A 19059-nucleotide genomic window follows, 5' to 3' on the forward strand; every position below is an offset into this window, starting at 1 on the left:
TGCTCTGCCAGGCTTCAAATCCGCTGCAGGTAATGTTAAAAAGATAGATCTATTTTTCTCTCTTCACCCCATCCTCTTTCCCTCCATGTTGTTTCTCCTTCTCTCCTCTTCTCCATTGGTTAGTATTTTCAGCTGTTACACGATGTTTGACATGGTAGTACAGGTTGATAATATCTGATTCTTACAGATGCAACATTATTTTGTAGTTTTTTCTGTGTTCTGTAATTTGTTAATCTAGGAATCAATTCTCAAAAGCTCAAATTTTTTACTGTCAGGACTGGAAGTGGATTTTATCTGGGGAACTGCTTCAATCTGGCTCACTTTGCTCAGAAAATGCACAGTCATGTTTTATAGATGGTTTCCTCTATCAACCTAAAACACAAGCAGTAATTATTTAACTTGGCACTGACCATGAACCAAGCTCAGGATTTGGATGGGTTCCTATTTGCCTTTTCATCCTGACACTCAAGAATGGGTCAAACGCAGAGGATATATTTTCATTTATGTGTTAAAATCCACTACGTAACTTTTTTCTTGGAGGTTTCGCCACTTGCTTGCCTTAATAAACATGTTACTGCTTTGCCTGGAATGTTTCACAGTGTGGCATTAAACTTATCTCCATGGAGACAAACAGGTGATGCTACCAGGTAACGATATCCAAGTCTCACGATACGATATCTTCACGGTATGAGCCTCACGGTACGATATTTATTGCGATATCGTGGGAAAACTGCACAGGACATTTATAGCGTAGTAGTAGCAGTAGTAGTTGCAGTAGTAGTAGTAGTCATAGTAGTGGTTGTAGTAAAGTAACGTAATGATTATTATATATTTTAAAAGATGATCATGATTTTAGTGCATAATATAGTTGTCAAAATCAGATACTAATCGATACTAAAACCAGTATTGAAAATAGATACTCAATTTATGTATCGTATCATAGAAACATGATAAAACTGGACCTCTCTTGAACAGTTTTAGAGTAATTTTTAATGCCAATATTAGGGCTGTAACGACGATATCCAAGTCTCACGATACAATATTGTCACGGTATGAATCTCACGATACGATATTTATTGCGATATCGTGGGAAAACTCACGATTAGGGATGTAACAATATCCAAATCTCTCGGTACGATATTTTCACGATATACATCTCACGGTATGATATTTATTGCGATATTTTGTGGAGGCTAAACAGCTAAAACTGTTAAAATTTTCCTCTTAAAATACCTCGACAAGACTTAATCCAAAGAACTAAGACTTAAAAGTGATTAGAACTGTTATTTCTTCTTGTAGTCTGCACTGAAATGGAGCAAAGGATCATGGTCTATGTAGTTCCCTCTTGCTTTTTTGCTGCATCATGACTCTTAATTTTAGCAAAGAGACTTGTAATTCGATATATTATGATGGTCCATGATATTATTGTGAGAACTTTGACGATACGATATCACTTTATTATTGTTACATCCCTAGTAACAGTGTGTGTTTTTCAAGGTATTTATGAGCAATAAAACCACCTTTATTGGAGTAAATACAAGATTTATTTAGCATTTTTAACCACTACAGTGTCTAGGCAAAGCAATAACATCTCCAATCATGAGAAAAGTTACATAGTGCGTTTTTAAGATCGCTGTTTTTATGTGTCCTCTGTGTTTATCCGAACAGGCAGGATGTCCATTGTCAGCATTGTTGCCAGGGAGATCTTGGACTCCAGGGGGAATCCGACTGTCGAGGTTGACCTGAATACAAGCAAAGGTGTGAAAAACATGTCTGCTTTTATATTTATTTTGTATCATATCGTCTGTTCTGTTTAGAAAAGGGGGTAAATTACAGTGTTATTTCGTTCTTCTGCAGGTTTATTCAGAGCTGCAGTTCCCAGTGGTGCATCAACTGGGATCTACGAGGCCTTAGAGCTCAGAGATGGAGACAAAACACGCTACAAGGGAAAAGGTGATGACTAAAAATAACAAATATACCTAGCTGTTTTTCTGTTGGTAACATCAGAGCATTCTTGAATCCCTAGTCGAAAATGGAGCTGAAGAACAGGTCAGAATTTGCTATTTTAACAGCGAGATTACAGATTTGTTGACCTCATTTATGGTTAATATTTCTCTAATTACTACACCAATCCACATGAAACAAAAAACTCATTCAAAGTTTAATGTCTTTTCTATCAGCACAATTGAACTAAGATATGTTTTTGCATTTTATTAGACTATTTTTAGTGTAATTGTGGTCAAAATAAAGGACTTTAAATCTACAAGGTTTTAGAGCTTAGAGATGGAGACAAAACACGCTACAAGGGAAAAGGTGATGACTAAAAATAACAAATATACTGACCTGTTTTTCTGTTGGTTGGGTTCAAGTAACATCAGAGCATTCTTGAATCCCTATAGTCTTTAAAAAAAGCTGAAGAACAGGTCAGAAGTTGCTATTTTAACAGTGAGATTACAGATTTGTTGACCTGATTTATGGTTAATACTGCACCTATCCACGTGAAATAAAAACTCACTCAAAGTTTAATGTCTTTTCTATCAGCACAAATAAACTGATACCGTATTTTCCGCACTATAGGGCCCACTTAAAAGCCTTTAATTTCATCAAAAAACAACTGCGTGCCTTATAATCCAGAGCGCCTTATATATGAATTTAATGGGGTGTTTTAGTACGACTTTAGTAAACTACAAAGCCGCACGACTTGCAGCATTACAGCTCCCATAGTCAGGAGCATGGCGGAGTAATACATACTGTGATTCCTTTTAATATCAAAATGCACCTGTCAAGAGACACGTTTACAACACCCACTTTAAACTCAAGGCTGTTATAAAGTTAAACTGTGAGCTTGCGTGGGAGCAGTGGATGAGAGAAGGTGAACACACATTCACCAAGACAGGGAGACAGCGCCGAGCGACTTACGCCACGATCTGCCAATGGATCATGGACGCCTGGGCTAAGGATCAGTATCAGCTGTGGTCCGAGCTTTCACCAAGACCAGAATCATCACTGAACTGCCAGGGAACAGTAACCACACTGACTCGGATCATGACGAGAGGGATGCGGACGAGCTGGACGCCGTAATCGCCCAACTAGTTTAAACAATTATGAGTTATTGTGAATACACTAACAATTTAGCATCTCAGACAGTTTTTTTTTTTTTACACATTACAGCTGAACAAAGTTGAGAGTTATTGTGAACGCATTAAATAAAGTTTGACTGACTTATCTAACTGTTGTGTTTCGTTTAATGCGCCTTATGGTGTGGTTTATATGTGAAAAAAGTTTGAAAATAGACCATTCAATGACAGTGCACCTTTTAATTCAGAGTGCTCTATAGTGTGGAAAATACGGTAAATTTTTGCATTTTATTAGACAATTTTTAGTGTACTTGTTCACTAAAATCCTTTATTCTGGTCAAGTTATTGCCCAGAAAAATATAAGCTTCGATATTTTTATTCGGATGTCTTTTTCAAAAACAATAACGATTTCCACAAATGTTGAACTTGATGATTTAGTGACTACACCCTATAACTTTCATTATTACAACAAAAATCTTCACGTTCACAGTAACAATTCTCCCTAACTCCATCTGTATAAAATATTACAGGCCTATGTAAAATGTTGCTATGTCATCTGAAACCAGCAATGCGCCACAATGCACCACACCGAAGCTTCTCTAAAACTAATTGCACTCTGTGTTATTCTCCGCAGGTGTTACAAAGGCAGTGGGCCATATTAATGACACTCTTGCACCTGCTCTTATTGAGTCGGTGAGTATGAGATTTGACCTGGACTGTCTGGTACCACTTTACAAGATCTGCACTTTAATTAGCCTTAATAAAGCAGGTACTCCTCATCAAAACTGCACCAGGAGTTGTGTTTTGTTTTTGGTTTTTTTTGCTTTATTCACGCGTTTTTAGCACAGAAATCCTGCAAAAACTACTTTCAAACAGAAAAGCAGACCTGAAGAAGAGACTTTGTGATGTCATGTGGTAATACAGGAAGTGCTCCACTGTGTTTTTAAACTCCACACACCTTCACTAGAATTATTTGGATAATTTCAGCCCTGGAATTTCCCATTTCTACTAAATTAAAGGTAAAAGGAGCTGTTAAACTTGTAAAACTGAGCATTTTGAGCATTGGAGATGTAGATAAAATAATAATAAAGAGTTACTCAAACACGTGTGAATGAAACAAAACACAACTTCACATATGTTTTTGATGAGGTAACAACATTATGACATAACTTAAAACTCCCAAGAATCCATTTGTGTATTATAAGATCTTTAAGAACAGAGGCGGTGCTACCATTAGGCAAAAGGAGGCGGCTGCTTAGGGCCCCCAAACCAACTGCCCTCAGTGCCACTAATGGCCGTGGCCTCAGAGCAATTTGATTTTCTCTTAATATGACATTAAGGGTGTTTTCACACTGACAGTATTTGGTGCGCACCAAACGGTCCATTCGAACCAAAAGTGGTTAGTTCGGTTCGTTTGCGTTGGTGTGAAAGCGTCAATCGGACTCGGACCCGAACCAAATCAAGTGGACCGAGACCGCAAAAAAGAGGTGGTCTCGGTTCGCTTGAATCCGCACCAAATGACCAACTTTGGTGCGGTTCCTCTGGTGTGAACGCGAACCCGGGTCCAAACCATAGACAGTATGGACAAACAGACTATTCGAAATGCATCATGGGAGGGACACGCGTCTCCTCTGCCTGAAATGACGCGCTGTACGACTCCAGCGCAGTAACAGACTGTTGTCCAGACGCAGACGCGATTCATTTTCGAATTATTTTACCAACAATGGTCCATTACTGAGAATGTAACACACGAAGATCAGAGCAAGTATCAGTGTGCGAACGTGTGGCTCCAGAGTGAGTCAAAATTGGGGGTGCGTAAGCCTGTTCGGGACCTACACGCACAGAGAAGTCCCGGTGTTCCCCGTGATCACACAGCAACCAACATTTGTTATTTTAGGCTTTAATTAACCAAATAATTTCATGGCAATAGGCAATCGCCCATTCAATTGATACAACTTTAAAAAGTCCCTGTTTTTAGCCTAGTGTGAGAAATACAGTCGGACTAGATCCAAACCAGAGTCCTGAACCAGCGGGGGCAGCTCCGGTTCAGGCCGGGCTCAGAGGAGCTGGAGCGGGGAGCCTCGACCTGAGGAAGCGCTTTCCCCGGGAAGAACCAAATGCGCGGAGAACGGACGCTCAGAACAACATATAACAAACCAAACTGGACTCACGCTTCTGTCCGGATGCTTTGCACCACCTCGGAACCAGCCGTGGTTCTTGAGCGCGGAGAACCGGAGCAGCGCGCCCCGGACCTGTAGTCCACAGCGCATTCTTGCTTTTCCCGCACAGAACCAGCGCGCAGACGACGGAACGTACCCGCTCAGACCCAGTCATTGCGCACTGGTCTTTCTCGCCACCGTTTGGAACCAGCACATGGAGGATGAAGCCTCCGGACCATCTGACCAATGAGCTTGTAACAGAAGACCAAGGACCAGACCCCAGCCCCGTCCTGAGGAGCTGCGCGCTACTGTGAGCGCTGTTGGCTGCTGCTGTTACCCGAACTCTGGGCTGATGCGGTGAGTTTGTACAAAGTTCTACATGTTGCTGTTTTATGAGTTCATGGTGATAATTTGAGATGAGGACGGCCCGTGGTATTAACAGGAACATCGGTGTTGATAACTGGAGTATCGCTGTTTTACCGGGGAAACAGAGACACGTGAATCGAACCAGTTTTGGTTCGTTTGCCGGTGTGAACGCGGACCACACTGGAGTGTATTTGCTACATAATAACAATTTTATTGCCTGGTGCGGACCAAATAATCGAACTAGCGGTGTGAAAACGACCTAAGTGAGAGTATTTTACTTTTAAACAATAATCGTAAATAATAATAATACTAATCATATATAATGGATGTAAACAAAAATGTAATTGTTCCAGCAAAAAAATAAAACTACTTTCAGTTCTGGTTTTCTAGTAGGCGACCGAACTAATAAGACAAGTTTCCAATCCAACAAAATTCAAATAAATAGAGATGCATGTGTCTCAAGAACAATGTGGAAAAACTGTCAATAAATATATTAAAAAACAAAACAAAATAACATTATACAAAATGCATTATAGTAAGGCCCCCAAACTCAAGTTCGCCTAGGGCCCCCAAATTGCAAACTCCACCACTGTTGAAAAGGACTGAAGATTGAAGATTAGTAATTACTTAATTTATACCCTACTAATCCTGAATCTTTATTAATAAACTATTTGTTCATTATGATTTAAGTATGTTTTCATGCTTTATTGAGGCTAATTAAAGCATGGTTACTCGAAAGTGGTGCTGCCTGTTCTAATTAGAGGTAGTGGCCTATATATCATTATTGTCATTGCATTTTGCTGATAACAATGATACTGTTGATTTATTCACAACTACAAAAATATTTAATATGACGTACAGGTTCTTTATGTTTTCAAAAGGGCTGTTAATGTTCATACAATTTAGATTAAAATACGTACACTACCGGTCAAAAGTTTTAGAACACCCAGATTTTTCTAGTTATTTATTGCAAATCAAGTCGTGCAAGTCCAATGAAGAGCTTGAAATGGTACAATTGTAAGAAATGAACAGCCAGAGGTTAAAAAAAAAAGATAAAAGATACAAAACGCAAGTCCAAGCTCTGCCAAAACTACCTCAGGAACAAAGAACAAGACGGTAAAGCTTGAACACAAAAAAAAATTGACAGAAAAGTGAAGAAACGTACAAGTGTCACACATTTATGGAAACTTCTGCAACAGACTTAAGAACTTTCAGAAGAATATTTGATTTCTGTTGTAAAAAGAACGAGCCACGAGTGTGTTCAGCTGTTATATCTGCCAAAGGTGGACACTTTCATGAATCAAAAGTTTAGAATACGTTTTGGTCAACTGTAAACAGTAAAAAAAAAAAAAATGGAAAAAGTGTGGTGTTGTAAAACTTTTAACCAGCAGTGTATTTGTTTGTTTTTAAAAAGAAAAAACTAAAATTGAATTGAATATTGTGATCACTACAAGGAAAAGAATTGTGATGGAAAGTTTTTGCATTTCATTTGCCAAGTCAATCTAATCAGAAAGTAGTATGCTTTTGGGTTGCCAGATCCTGCTACGACTAAAATCAGTTTGCAAAGGCTTTCTACAAAGATGATTGTGATTTTTTTGCTGTTTTAAACCAGCATGTATTTAATTTAAGATGTTCACTTATACAAAACATGAATGTGTGTTTCTTCTCACAGGGGATCAGTGTGTTGGAGCAGGAGGCTTTAGACAACATGATGATTGAATTGGATGGTACCGAGAACAAATGTAAGACAAGACTCTTCTGTTTTCAAACCACAGGCCGGTGTAACTTTAGCATCATCGTTTTTCACTTCTAATGTTGTTTTTCAGCTAAGTTTGGAGCCAACGCTATTCTGGGAGTGTCTCTGGCCATATGCAAAGCCGGCGCTGCAGAAAAGGGCGTCCCATTGTACCGACATATCGCTGATCTGGCAGGAAATCGAGAACTAGTCCTTCCTGTTCCTGTAAGTAAGAGGTCATTTGAGTTTCTGCAGGTTTTATACAGAAAACACACACATCTAAGCAAAAAAAAAGTCAAAAAAGACAATTCATGCACTGGTGTTGGCATGATACTAGAATTTCAAACTCTATTTCGATACGAAGGAAAAGACTCGATACTTGAAAACAAAAAATCTTGGCCACCGAGACAAAATAATACTTCTTGTTTTAGGTTTCCATGTGGTTGTATATTGGCTAGAGATTTAACAATAACCAAAATATCCTGATATCGTATCGTCAATGTTCTCACAATAATATTGGACCATCACAATATATCGAATTACAAGTCTCTTTGCTTAAATTAAGTTGAGTTATGGTGCAGCAAGAGCTAAAAAAAAAAAGAGGGAACTACATAGACCATGATCCTTTGCTCTATTTCAGTGCAGACTACAAGAAGAAATAACAGTTCTAAGCACTTTTAAGTCTTAGTTCTTTGGATTAAATCTTGTCACGGCATTTTAAGAGGAAAAAGTAGCATCTTAGCCTCCACAAAATATCACAATAAATATCGTACTGTGAGATGTATTTTGTGAAAATATCGTACGGAGAGATTTGGATATTTGTTACATCCTTAATCGTGAACCTCCCCACCATATCATGAGCTTTCCGGCAATATCTCAATAAATATCGTACCGTGAGGTTCATACTGTGACGATATCGTATTGTGAGTCTTGGATATCGTTACAGCCCTAACATTGGCATTTATAAAGTTCAAGATTATTCTAAAACTTTTTAAGAAAGGTCCAGTTTTATCATGTTTCTAAGATACAATACATAAATACATAAGTATCTATTTTCAATACTGGTTTTAGTAACGATTAGTACCTGATTTTGACAACTATATTATGCACTGAACCAGGCATGTCCAAACTATGGCCTAGGGGCCAAATGTGGCCCTCAGACAAATGTTTCTTGGCCCTCAGTCTTCCAGGTGACTTGGCCCAAAGTAACTTGCATCAACTAAAAATATTTTTTTTATTGCAAGTTTTTTGAAAATTTGCCATGATAAAGCTAATAATTAATATTTAGTGTGTGGTTTTAAGGATCTTAGCATGAATAAAGTCTGACGGCTCACTCTAATGTGTTAAACATGCAAATATTTCAATTATTCACTGTATTGAGCAGCAGTCTACAGCCCTCGATCAGCCCTCTGCATCATCTGTGTTTAGATATGTGGCCCTTGATGAAAAAAGTTTGGACACCCTGTCTAAACTATCTTACTATATTATGCACTATCATGATCATCTTTAAATATATATGTTATAATCATTACATTACTTTACTACAACCACTACTATGACTACTACTGCTACTACTGCAACTATTACTACTACCACTACTATTATAATTCTCGTCTCGTCTTAAAAAACACACTTTTATTCTCTGGCTTTTAACACTGCATGAGTTGTTTGGTGCTCTGTGTTTTTTAGTTATTCTATTTGTTTGATCTATTTTACTTATTTACTGCTATTCTGTGACTTTGTAGTTTTTACTTTTATTTGATTTTACTGGTTTTATTGTTTTAGGACTGGTGTGACCAAATTTTAGCAATTTACCTTTTGCTTGTTTTCATTTTATTGATCTCTGTGCAGCACTTTGGAAACTACTTTTTTGTTAAAATGTGCTGCAGAAATAAAGTGGATTTAGATTTCACATTTATGGAAAAATTGGCCTGATTTGACAAATTTTATTAATCTCAATTAATAGTGGACTATGTAACTTTAGCAGTGGAAAGTATTCCACACCGTGTCTCCATGGAGTAATTATTTCTTTATCTGGAATGTTGCGTTGTAGGCAATTAAGCTTATTTATTTTGCTTTCATTCAAAAACTTGCTCGTCTCCATGGAGGTGGATCAATATAATGCCATAGTGTGGGCATTTTAGTTAATCCAATAACATTATCCCCCCCCGCGCTGAGAAGCAGGTGCTGTCCCTTCCACCAGAAAACCTACATGATGTCCTTTTTAGTAGATAAATATATGAAACTACACAAATGAAGTTGATTTATTCTGCATTTCAGGCTTTTAATGTGATCAACGGAGGGTCTCACGCTGGGAACAGACTGGCCATGCAGGAGTTCATGGTGCTTCCTGTGGGGGCCGAGTCCTTCAGAGATGCCCTGCGAGTCGGAGCAGAGCTGTACCAAACTCTGAGAGGTGTGATCAAAGAAAAGTACGGGCAAGACGCGACAAACGTGGGAGACGAGGGAGGATTTGCCCCGAATATTCAAGAAAACAGTGAAGGTAATGACAAATTAATGTAAAAGGTCTACACGGTTTTTCAATCAGAAGTATATCCAGACTTTTTCAGTGGGATTCTGTTATGCTGGGATTGAGAATTTAACTTTTATATCAGTTTAGTGTCAGACTGGTTTAGTTCCATGTTTTGTCCCAGTTGTGATGCCAGTGTATTACCAAAGCCTGTGATTGGGGTGATATTTGCATAAAAGAATTGAACACTTAAACATTAATGCATTCATTTGGGTTAATTTATGACGATTTATCATATTTCTATATAGTCTATAGTCAGTATAATCAAACTAAACTTGTTTAAAGCCCGAATATGCTCCCTCAACCTGTCTGAGTGGGTTTGTAGCTGGTGTTGCCAATCGGATTCCTCGCTAAAACTCTTTTTATAATTTAGGGAATCAACAAAAAACAGAAAAAGCTAAAAGGTATCAAAACTTGCACAGTAGATTAAAGATCCAATATTATGCAAAATTGACTCCGGTGAGCTTTTAGCCATGTTATAATGTTGTTACCTCTTCAAAAACATTCCCGGAGTTGTGTTTTGTTTCATTCACACATGTTGAAGTTACTCTTTATTATTAGTCTGTCTGCATCTCCGAAGCTCTGAATGCTCTGTTCCACCTTGTGATGTCAAAAAAACAACAAAAACAATATTTTTCTGATGAGGAAACAACATTATAACCTAGATCAGAAAATATTGTAATGCAGAACCTTTCATTTTCTAGGTATTATTATATGGGTAGCTAAAACATTTGGAGATGGGTCCCACAGCTCGTATTAAAATCAAATCAAATGCAGCCGACAAATTTTCCTATAAAAATATGTCACTTCTGTCTCATATTTTCCATTGTGTTTTCAGCTCTGGAGCTGATCAAGACAGCCATAGAGAAGGCTGGATTCACAGATAAAGTGGTGATCGGGATGGATGTCGCTGCTTCTGAATTCTTCATGGAGGGAAAATACGACCTGGACTTCAAATCTCCTCCAAACGTGGCTCGCAACATCAGCGCGGACGAGCTGGCCAGTATCTACCAGGGCTTCATCAACAACTACCCAGGTATGTGTGTGTGAGATAGTCCAGTTAAGAGGGTCAGATGAAGCAGAGGATGCAAAGGAGAGGGTCAGATCATACAGAGAATGCACAGGGGAGGGCCAGATGGAGTAGAGAATGTAGAGGAGAGGGTCAGATGGAACAGATTGAGCAGAGGAGAGGGTCAGATGGAGTGGGGGATGCAGAGGAGAGGGTGAGATGGAGCAGAGCAGAGGGTTAAGTGAAACAGATGATGCAGAGGAAAGGGTCAGATGGAGCAGTGGGTGCAGAGGAGAGGGTCAATTGGAGAAGAGGATGCAGAGGAGAGGGTCAGGTGAAACAGATGACGTAGAGGAGAGGGTCGAATGGAGCAGAGGAGAGGGTCAGATGGAGCAGTAAGTGCAGAGGAGAGGGTCAAGTGAAACAGATGACACAGAGGAGAGTGTCCATTGGAGCAGAGGAAAGGCTCAGATAGAGCAGAGGATGCCGAAGAGAGGCTCAGATGAAGCAAGGGATGCAGAGGAGAGAGTAAGATGGAGCAGAGGATGCTGAGGAGACGGTCAGTTGGAGAAAAGGATGCAGAGGATAGGGTCAGATGAAGCAGATGACGTAGAGGGTAGACGTAGACGGAGAGGGTCAGATGGCGAAGAGGAGACGGTCATATGGAGCAGAGGATGCAAAAAAGAAAGGCTCAGATGGAGAAGAAGATGCAGAGGAGAGGGTCAGATGGAGCAGAGCAGGGGGTCAAGTGAAACAGATGACGCAGAGCAGAGTGTCAGTTGGAACAGAGGATGCAGAGGAGAGGGTCAGATACAGCAGAGGATGCAGAGGAGAGGGTCAGATACAGCAGAGGATGCAGAGGAGAGGGTCAGATAGAGCAGAGCAGGGGGTCAAGTGAAACAGATGACGCAGAGCAGAGTGTCAGTTGGAACAGAGGATGCAGAGGAGAGGGTCAGATAGGGAAGAGGATGCAGAGGAGAGGGTCGATACAGCAGAGGATGCAGAGGAGAGGGTCAGATAGGGAAGAGGATGCAGAGGAGAGGGTCAGATACAGCAGAGGATGCAGAGGAGAGGGTCAGATACAGCAGAGGATGCAGAGGAGAGGGTCAGATGTAGCAGAAGATGCAGAGGAGAGGGTCAGATAGAGCAGAGGATGCAGAGGAGAGGGTCAGATAGGGAAGAGGATGCAGAGGAATGGGGTTGGATGAAGCAGAGGAAAGGGTCAGATGGGGCAAAGGAGCAGAGGAGAGGGTCAGGTGAAACAGATGACACAGGGGAGAGGGTCAGATGGAGAATAAGATGCCGAGGAGAGGGTCAGATGGAGCACAGCAGAGGGTCAAGTGAAACAGACGACACAGAGGAGAGGGCCGGAAGGGCTGGAAGATCCACAGGGGAGGCTCAGATGGAGTAGAGAGTGTAAAGGAAAGGTTCAGATGGAGCAGAAGATGCAGAGGAGAGGGCCAGCTGGAGCAGAAGAGAGGGTTGGATGGAGTAGAGGATGCAAAAGAAAGACTCAGAGGAGCAGAGAAGAGGGTTAGACGGACCAAAGGATGCAGAGGACAGGGTCGTATTGAGCAGAGGATGCAGAGGAGAGAGTAAACTGGAGCAGAGGAAAGTGTGAGACTGAACAGAGGATCCAGAGAGGGGCAGAGGAAAAGCTCAAATGGAAACAATTGAGTAGCAGAAGAATGACTTGTTTCTTATTCGTGGTGTGTGTTTACTTGTATTACCAGCTACAGTATTTTCTCAGCTGCAACAATACAATGCGTGCAGTCTGTTCTCTCTCCCTCACTCTGACACTTGCTGTTGATTAGGTTTAATTATGGGCTGCAGAGCACATTTGGTAAAAAGACCTCACTTCTTTAGCCTGTTGTGTTGTGCATGTAGCTTGTGCGAACAATTTGTGGATTTTGTTTTAATGTAATATGTGATTGTATTGATTTTATGTAGTTCTGAGTTCTCTCTCCTGCTCTTACAATTATAAATGCTTGTTCCTTTCAGTTGTTTCTATTGAAGATCCATTTGACCAAGACGACTGGGAGGCTTGGACAAAATTTACAGCTTCAGTAGGCATTCAGGTGGGACAATATGGCAAAATATATACAGCCCTACAAAGGTTTGGTTTGGTCAGAAATGAGTTCATGTCATTTTGGGGGATATTTGAGGCCTCCTTTATCATCTGAATAAACATCGTGAGTCAGTTTGATTGTTTTAACGAGAAAATAAAGGGCTATAACAATCGTAATATCCAAAATCATAAGAGAAACCACAACAGACTGTATCAGTTTCACACTCTGGCGACTTAAAGGGATAGTTCGGAACTTTGGACATAGGACCTCATTTCCTAGTGAGCCAGAGTGTTGGAGAAATGTGGAGACACTTTTTTAAATATTCCATCCAGTCCTTGTGTTTGCAGAGGTCGCTGGTGCTAGGCTAGTGCATGTCAATGGCCATAGTTATCCTGCCACTAAAAACAGTCTTACCCACTCCACAAAACACCCAAAGTAAATCTATTATAACGCCAGACTGTCCATGTGAATGTCTGTGTTGATAGAATAATTTTAGAAGTAAAACCATCCTTGCATTTGAAGGATTTACAGTATGTCTGAGCAGCAGCGAGTTGTGCTTCCTGATAAAAGCCTGGCAGTGGCGGATTGATATATGAGAAAATAGTCCCTCGCAGACATACTGTGCTTGTGTCTGCTATATAGTTAAAATCTATGACACCCATGGATCATTATGTTAGAATCTGAACATTTTAAGTAGCATTTTTGTTTCATTTGTTCCTAAAATAGCCTGTGTGACCCCGCAGCTCTTGCAGGGCTCTGTAGAATACAATGTGCATCACTGATTAAGAAAATAAAATAGGAGAAAGAAAGAAGTAAGTACAGAGCAGTGGGTGTAAATCATGGGGGTGAAAACGGGTTGACCAAAGCAATGACATCTTGAATATACATAAAGATGACTCAAATATGCACAAATCACTCGAAATACAACTTCAAGTGGATAAATGAGAAGAGAAATAAATATAACATGGTTCTATGCTCTGAAATGTTGATTTATTTTTTCACAATATGCGACAATTCATGTGATGCAAGGGTTAGTTTTATTTCAAACATTATTCTATCAACACAGACATTCACATTGGCAATCTGGTGTAATAATAGATTTGCTTCGGGTGTTTTGTGGAGTGGGTAAGACTGTTTTTAGTGTCAGGATAACTATGGCCATTGACATGCACTAGTCTAGCACCAGCGACCTCTGCAAATACAAGGACTGGATGGAATATTTAAAAAAGTGTCTCCACACTTCAGGTGGAGTCGTACGTCACCTACACTTTTCTCCACGGAGATGTTTTTTTCTTTGCCTAGAATGTTTTGGCATTAAACCAGTTTATCTCCATAGACACAAGCAGGAGTTGTTAGGTATTTTTCAGCACTCTTAAATGAATAAGTCCAAGATAGATACGTTTAATTCTTTACTGAGGAACATCCCAGGCCAAGAAAACTACTCCATGGAGACAAGATGGTGGCAGACACTCGCACCAGGAAGATTTGGCGTTGTTATGGTTATTTTCGTTTCGTTTTTGTTTGTAACTTGTTTCTTCTTGTGTGCAGGTGGTGGGTGATGACCTGACGGTGACAAACCCGCGCAGGATACAGAAGGCGGTGGAGGACAAAGCCTGCAACTGTTTACTGCTCAAAGTCAATCAGATCGGCTCCGTGACCGAGGCCATCAAAGCGTCAGTTATGATTTTGTTAACTACTTTTAATTTAGTTTGAGTTTTGAGTTATTAGTACAATGATTTTTTTTCATTTTTGGAATATTTTGCATAAGTCAAAATTATCAAGTAAAATTCAAAACTGCCCTGTGTAACTTTTCTGGTGGAGGGGTGTCAAATGCTTTTCTCCATGGAGATGTTATTGCTTTGTCTGGAATGTTTCACAGTATGGCATTAAACCTTTCTATCTTCATGGAGACCAAACCAGACCAAGTTACAAGTCAGATCTGTGGAGAGGCGACCCCGCTCACAGTCAGAATGCCTGTTTTTTAGGTATTTTGAGCTATAAAACCACCTGTAATTGAATAAATTTAAGGTAGAGCTGTTTAATGTCATACTGTGGAACATTCCAGGCGGAGCAATGATGTATCCATAGAAACAAGATCAGCCAGAGAAGTTACACAATGCAGCTTTAAGTGGAGTAAATGCATTATAGCTTTAATCAAAACCATTATTATTATTTAGCCATCTCATTTTTTTTATTATATTTTTGTTCAGCGTTCTATCGACAAAAATATTATGTTGACAAAAATGTTGGATGATAAAATGAACATCTCGGTTGCGCAGGTGTAAACTGGCTCAGGAGAACGGCTGGGGCGTCATGGTCAGTCATCGCTCTGGAGAGACAGAGGACACTTTTATCGCTGATCTGGTGGTGGGACTTTGCACTGGGCAGGTAAACATGTATACAATTAAGTACAATTTACAATCAAAATCGCAAAGTGGATGGACGTAAACATCAAATCAGCATTTTTAAACACCATCATCTCTTCCACAAACAACAAAACAGTCTATAAATGTGCTAACCTTGTATTTAGATCTGTACAAACATGTTCTGAAATGCAATTCTTCTATTTGTTTGTCAGTTCATAGACCTAATTAACCAGAATCTTATTATTAAAACATAAATCACAAAACTAATCGCAGTGCTTGTGAGAAAATTCCCATTCCCACAAGTAAAATTGCACTTTTATTTAACCAAGTTTTAGTCACAAACTTTTCTACAAAGTACAAATACTGGAGCTAAAGCAGGTTTACTTAACAGGCCTACACAAGAGCTAAACCCCATAAATCAGACGAGGACTAGCCAAAATCCTCTTGAGTACCACCAAAACTCTAATACCACGAGTACACAGCAGAAAGTGGAGTGTTAAAACTGACTCTCACGGAATCAATTTTAACATTTTTAGAGTTAATTTAACATTTTTGGAAATGTTATTTAAGTAACACTGGACCAAAGATGATTCATCAGCCGGTTTCACTTAGTGGAAACTGTCTGACCTCACAGCAGTAGGATTTGTTCGCTTGACGGTAATGCGCCGCTAAAGGGGCTAACTGGTATATTAAGCTTTTCCCAAATCCCATAGGAAGAAGGGCAATAACGTGTTTCCCCTTGATAAAATTCACCAAACATTCTCTTTGTTCCGGCTTTAAATCCTCGATCTCTGGAATCGTTGCCAACACAGAATGTACGGCTCTTCACTGATTGGCTGGTGCCCGGACTTGCACTTCCGGGGTTTTTGCAAACCATCTAGTGTATTCTGATTCCTAACCTAGTCACTGGAGAGAAATTAAACTGAGCAGCGGCACTAGGTGGTGCCAGCCTGACTACCAAAGTTGCTGTTCAACCCCGAAATCAAGAGTTATATTTATGTTTTGAGAGTAAACAAATAACACTTTAGAGTTAGTAGAGTTATCCTGATTTAGCTAAACAGCACAAAGAGGTGTTTTATTTTTACACTTAAATTTAGTTAATTTAAGATGAAATTATGTATAAAACTGGTTCAAGCTGGTCTTCTCTCGCGGGAGTTTGAAGTGGAGGGTGGGAGGTGCCAAATTAACACTAAGGGAAGTTGAATTAACTTCAACCAGAGGTGGAACCAAGTCTTTGTTTTGCAAGTCTCAAGTAAGTCTCAAGTCTTTGACCTCAAGTCCGAGTCAAGTCCCAGGTCAAATGTAGGCAAGTCCAAGTCGAGTCTCGAGTCACTGTCCAAGTCAAGGCCAAGTCAAATTCAAGTCGTCTGCTTTGAGCTTCAAGTCATTTCAAGTCTTTAAACCAAAATAATTGTAGTAGAAAATAATTTAGTTAATTTTTCCTTTTTAAATGTCTTGACAAGTCTTAGAGCGAATCATTATAAACAGAATAGAAAGAATTCAGATTTAAAAGTGCTTCTCAAGTCTTCTCAAGTCGCGGGCCTCAAGACCGAGTCAAGTCCCAAGTCACTGACCTTCAAGTCCAAGTCGAGTCCCAAGTCTTAGTCCATTTTATCAAGTCAAGTCAAGTCCTAAAAATAGTGACTCGAGTCCAAATCCACGACTTGCAAGTCCCCAACTCTGACTTCAACCATATCAACTCTGGCAAATAGCCTCAACTCAAACCCCCATCTAACTTTCAGATAGTTAAAATAACTCTTTTTGTGTTTAAAACAACTCTGAAATATTTTACCCTGAAATTTTGACCCTCGAGTTTTTGCTGTGTAAGATTTATATTTGAGAATCAGTGTTTCTTATGAAAACAGTTGTTGGACACAGAGTTAAACGGCCACATAAATCATTTTCATAACAATAATAAAAACCCTAATGAATGTTAACAAATTAAAATCACTGTTGGGTTTTTCCTGGATTGTTTTCTTCCATAGATTAAAACTGGAGCCCCGTGTCGATCAGAGCGTCTGGCCAAGTACAATCAACTAATGAGGTGAGTATTATTATTTTAATTAACGAAAAAGCACTGTACTTTTTTGCACTAGCTTTCCCTGTCACAGCATTACCCCTCTAACTCTCTTGTGCTTTTCTTTTCAGAATTGAGGAAGAGTTGGGCGATCAAGCTCGTTTTGCTGGACATAATTTCCGTAACCCCAGTGCCATCTGAGAGCCGTGCGCAGTGTCCATCAACGGTCACACTGTCATACTGTCTGCACTAAAACAGTTAAAAAACATACATGCATTTTCGTTGTTTAAACACCTTAAACATTTAGTGAGTCCGTTTGCACAGCTTTAAGCAAAGGCCCTGTCTGTGTCTGTTATTGGCTGATATCTGCATCGTTGTTACTACATAATAAGACTTTCACCTTAACTGTAGGAGTGTGAAATATTGTGATTTGACCCTGTTATAATTGGACTTTTGTGGAGATGGTTTTGTCACAATTTAATGTTTTTCTGTTTTGATGCAACTCTTACGCTAAAACACACATAAGTCTACTTTCAGAATCAGAATTGCAGCCCATCAGATGAGGAAATTATCAAAAATATAGTTATGAAATTATATAAAGAATCAGTGTGACTGTATGACAAATCTGCTTAAAAATATAACAGCCCCATCCACTTCTCCTGTTGCTCATCATAATCTGAGTGACAGGTGGATTTAACCAGTCAGACGAATTACTTAAAAGGTGATCAATGAGAAAGATTCATTATAAAATTTAAATTCAAGAAAACAAGTATTGCCATCCCTGATAGTGTACCTTGTCGTGTCTTCCTTGTTGTCTGACCTGATGTGATTCTCAGTGCTGTGCAAATGAACAATGTTACATGTGTCAATAATGGCTGGAGCTCAAGTGCAATAAAAGTTAACTTTAAAATCATTGTGATTTCAGTGAACACTTCTTGTTTCTTCTGTTTTTGTGCCTGTTTAATATGTTCTGTAATGTGGCAAAAAGGGAGTCTGTAATGTTTGTGCTGCACAGCTACGCCACATTAGACTTTTAAAACATTTTGTGCGATATCATGAATTGTAGATTTACAACAACCACTGACCATCCAATTTGCAAAACAATATATAATAAAAAATTAATAAACTAGAGTGCTAGAGAGCTGAGTCTTTCCCACAGCTATACACATACCTGAAGTTTTTTATTATTTATTATTTCACTTGCCTGTCTCCATGGAGACAAGCAGGTGATGTCACCAACTGTGGAGAGGTGAGTTTGCTCACCGTGAACAGTATTGTATTGAATGTATGAAATAAAAACACCTTCAATTAAAAAAAAATGCAAGATAGGCTAGTTAAATCCCATATTGAATTGCAACACTTAAGGCAAGGCAATAAGATCTGCATGGAGACAAGCCAGTGGTGGACTCACACCAGAAAAGTTACATTGTGCACCTTTAAGAATTGAGATTAAAAAGAAAGACGAACTTGAATAGTATTTGACTGGAATTATATTGAACAACACTAATGTAAAATGGCTTGGCACTACACAGTAGCAAAATAATGTATATTTTATAAACCAAAGGAAAAGAAAACAATAAAAGGGAATAAGAGAAGGCGACATAAAATATATGATTAGAGAATAAACAACCCCCAAACAAGGTAAACGAGGACTAAACCAGGTGTAAATCAGAAAAGAGATAAGAGGCTTAAACCAAAAGGAACAGAACGGGTCCAAAACCAGGACTAAAC

General features: G+C 39.4%; 1 protein-coding gene across 1 annotated transcript; it reads left to right on the plus strand.

The window, feature by feature from the left end:
• The first annotated feature begins 1651 nt into the window (after positions 1-1651).
• Positions 1652-18197, plus strand: LOC110163019 (gamma-enolase). The gene is made up of 12 exons (XM_020927934.2): positions 1652-1758; positions 1858-1953; positions 3712-3770; positions 7275-7344; positions 7429-7562; positions 9618-9840; positions 10706-10903; positions 12878-12954; positions 14494-14618; positions 15225-15333; positions 17297-17355; positions 17460-18197. Exons 1-12 carry the CDS (start codon positions 1674-1676, stop codon positions 17527-17529), a joined length of 1305 nt encoding a protein of 434 aa, XP_020783593.1. The 5' UTR covers positions 1652-1673; the 3' UTR covers positions 17530-18197.
• Positions 18198-19059: the final 862 nt, after the last annotated feature.

Source organism: Boleophthalmus pectinirostris, unplaced genomic scaffold (assembly GCF_026225935.1).
Source record: "Boleophthalmus pectinirostris isolate CB_2022bp ecotype Guang Dong unplaced genomic scaffold, ASM2622593v1 HiC_scaffold_6, whole genome shotgun sequence".
NCBI lineage: Eukaryota > Metazoa > Chordata > Actinopteri > Gobiiformes > Gobiidae > Boleophthalmus > Boleophthalmus pectinirostris.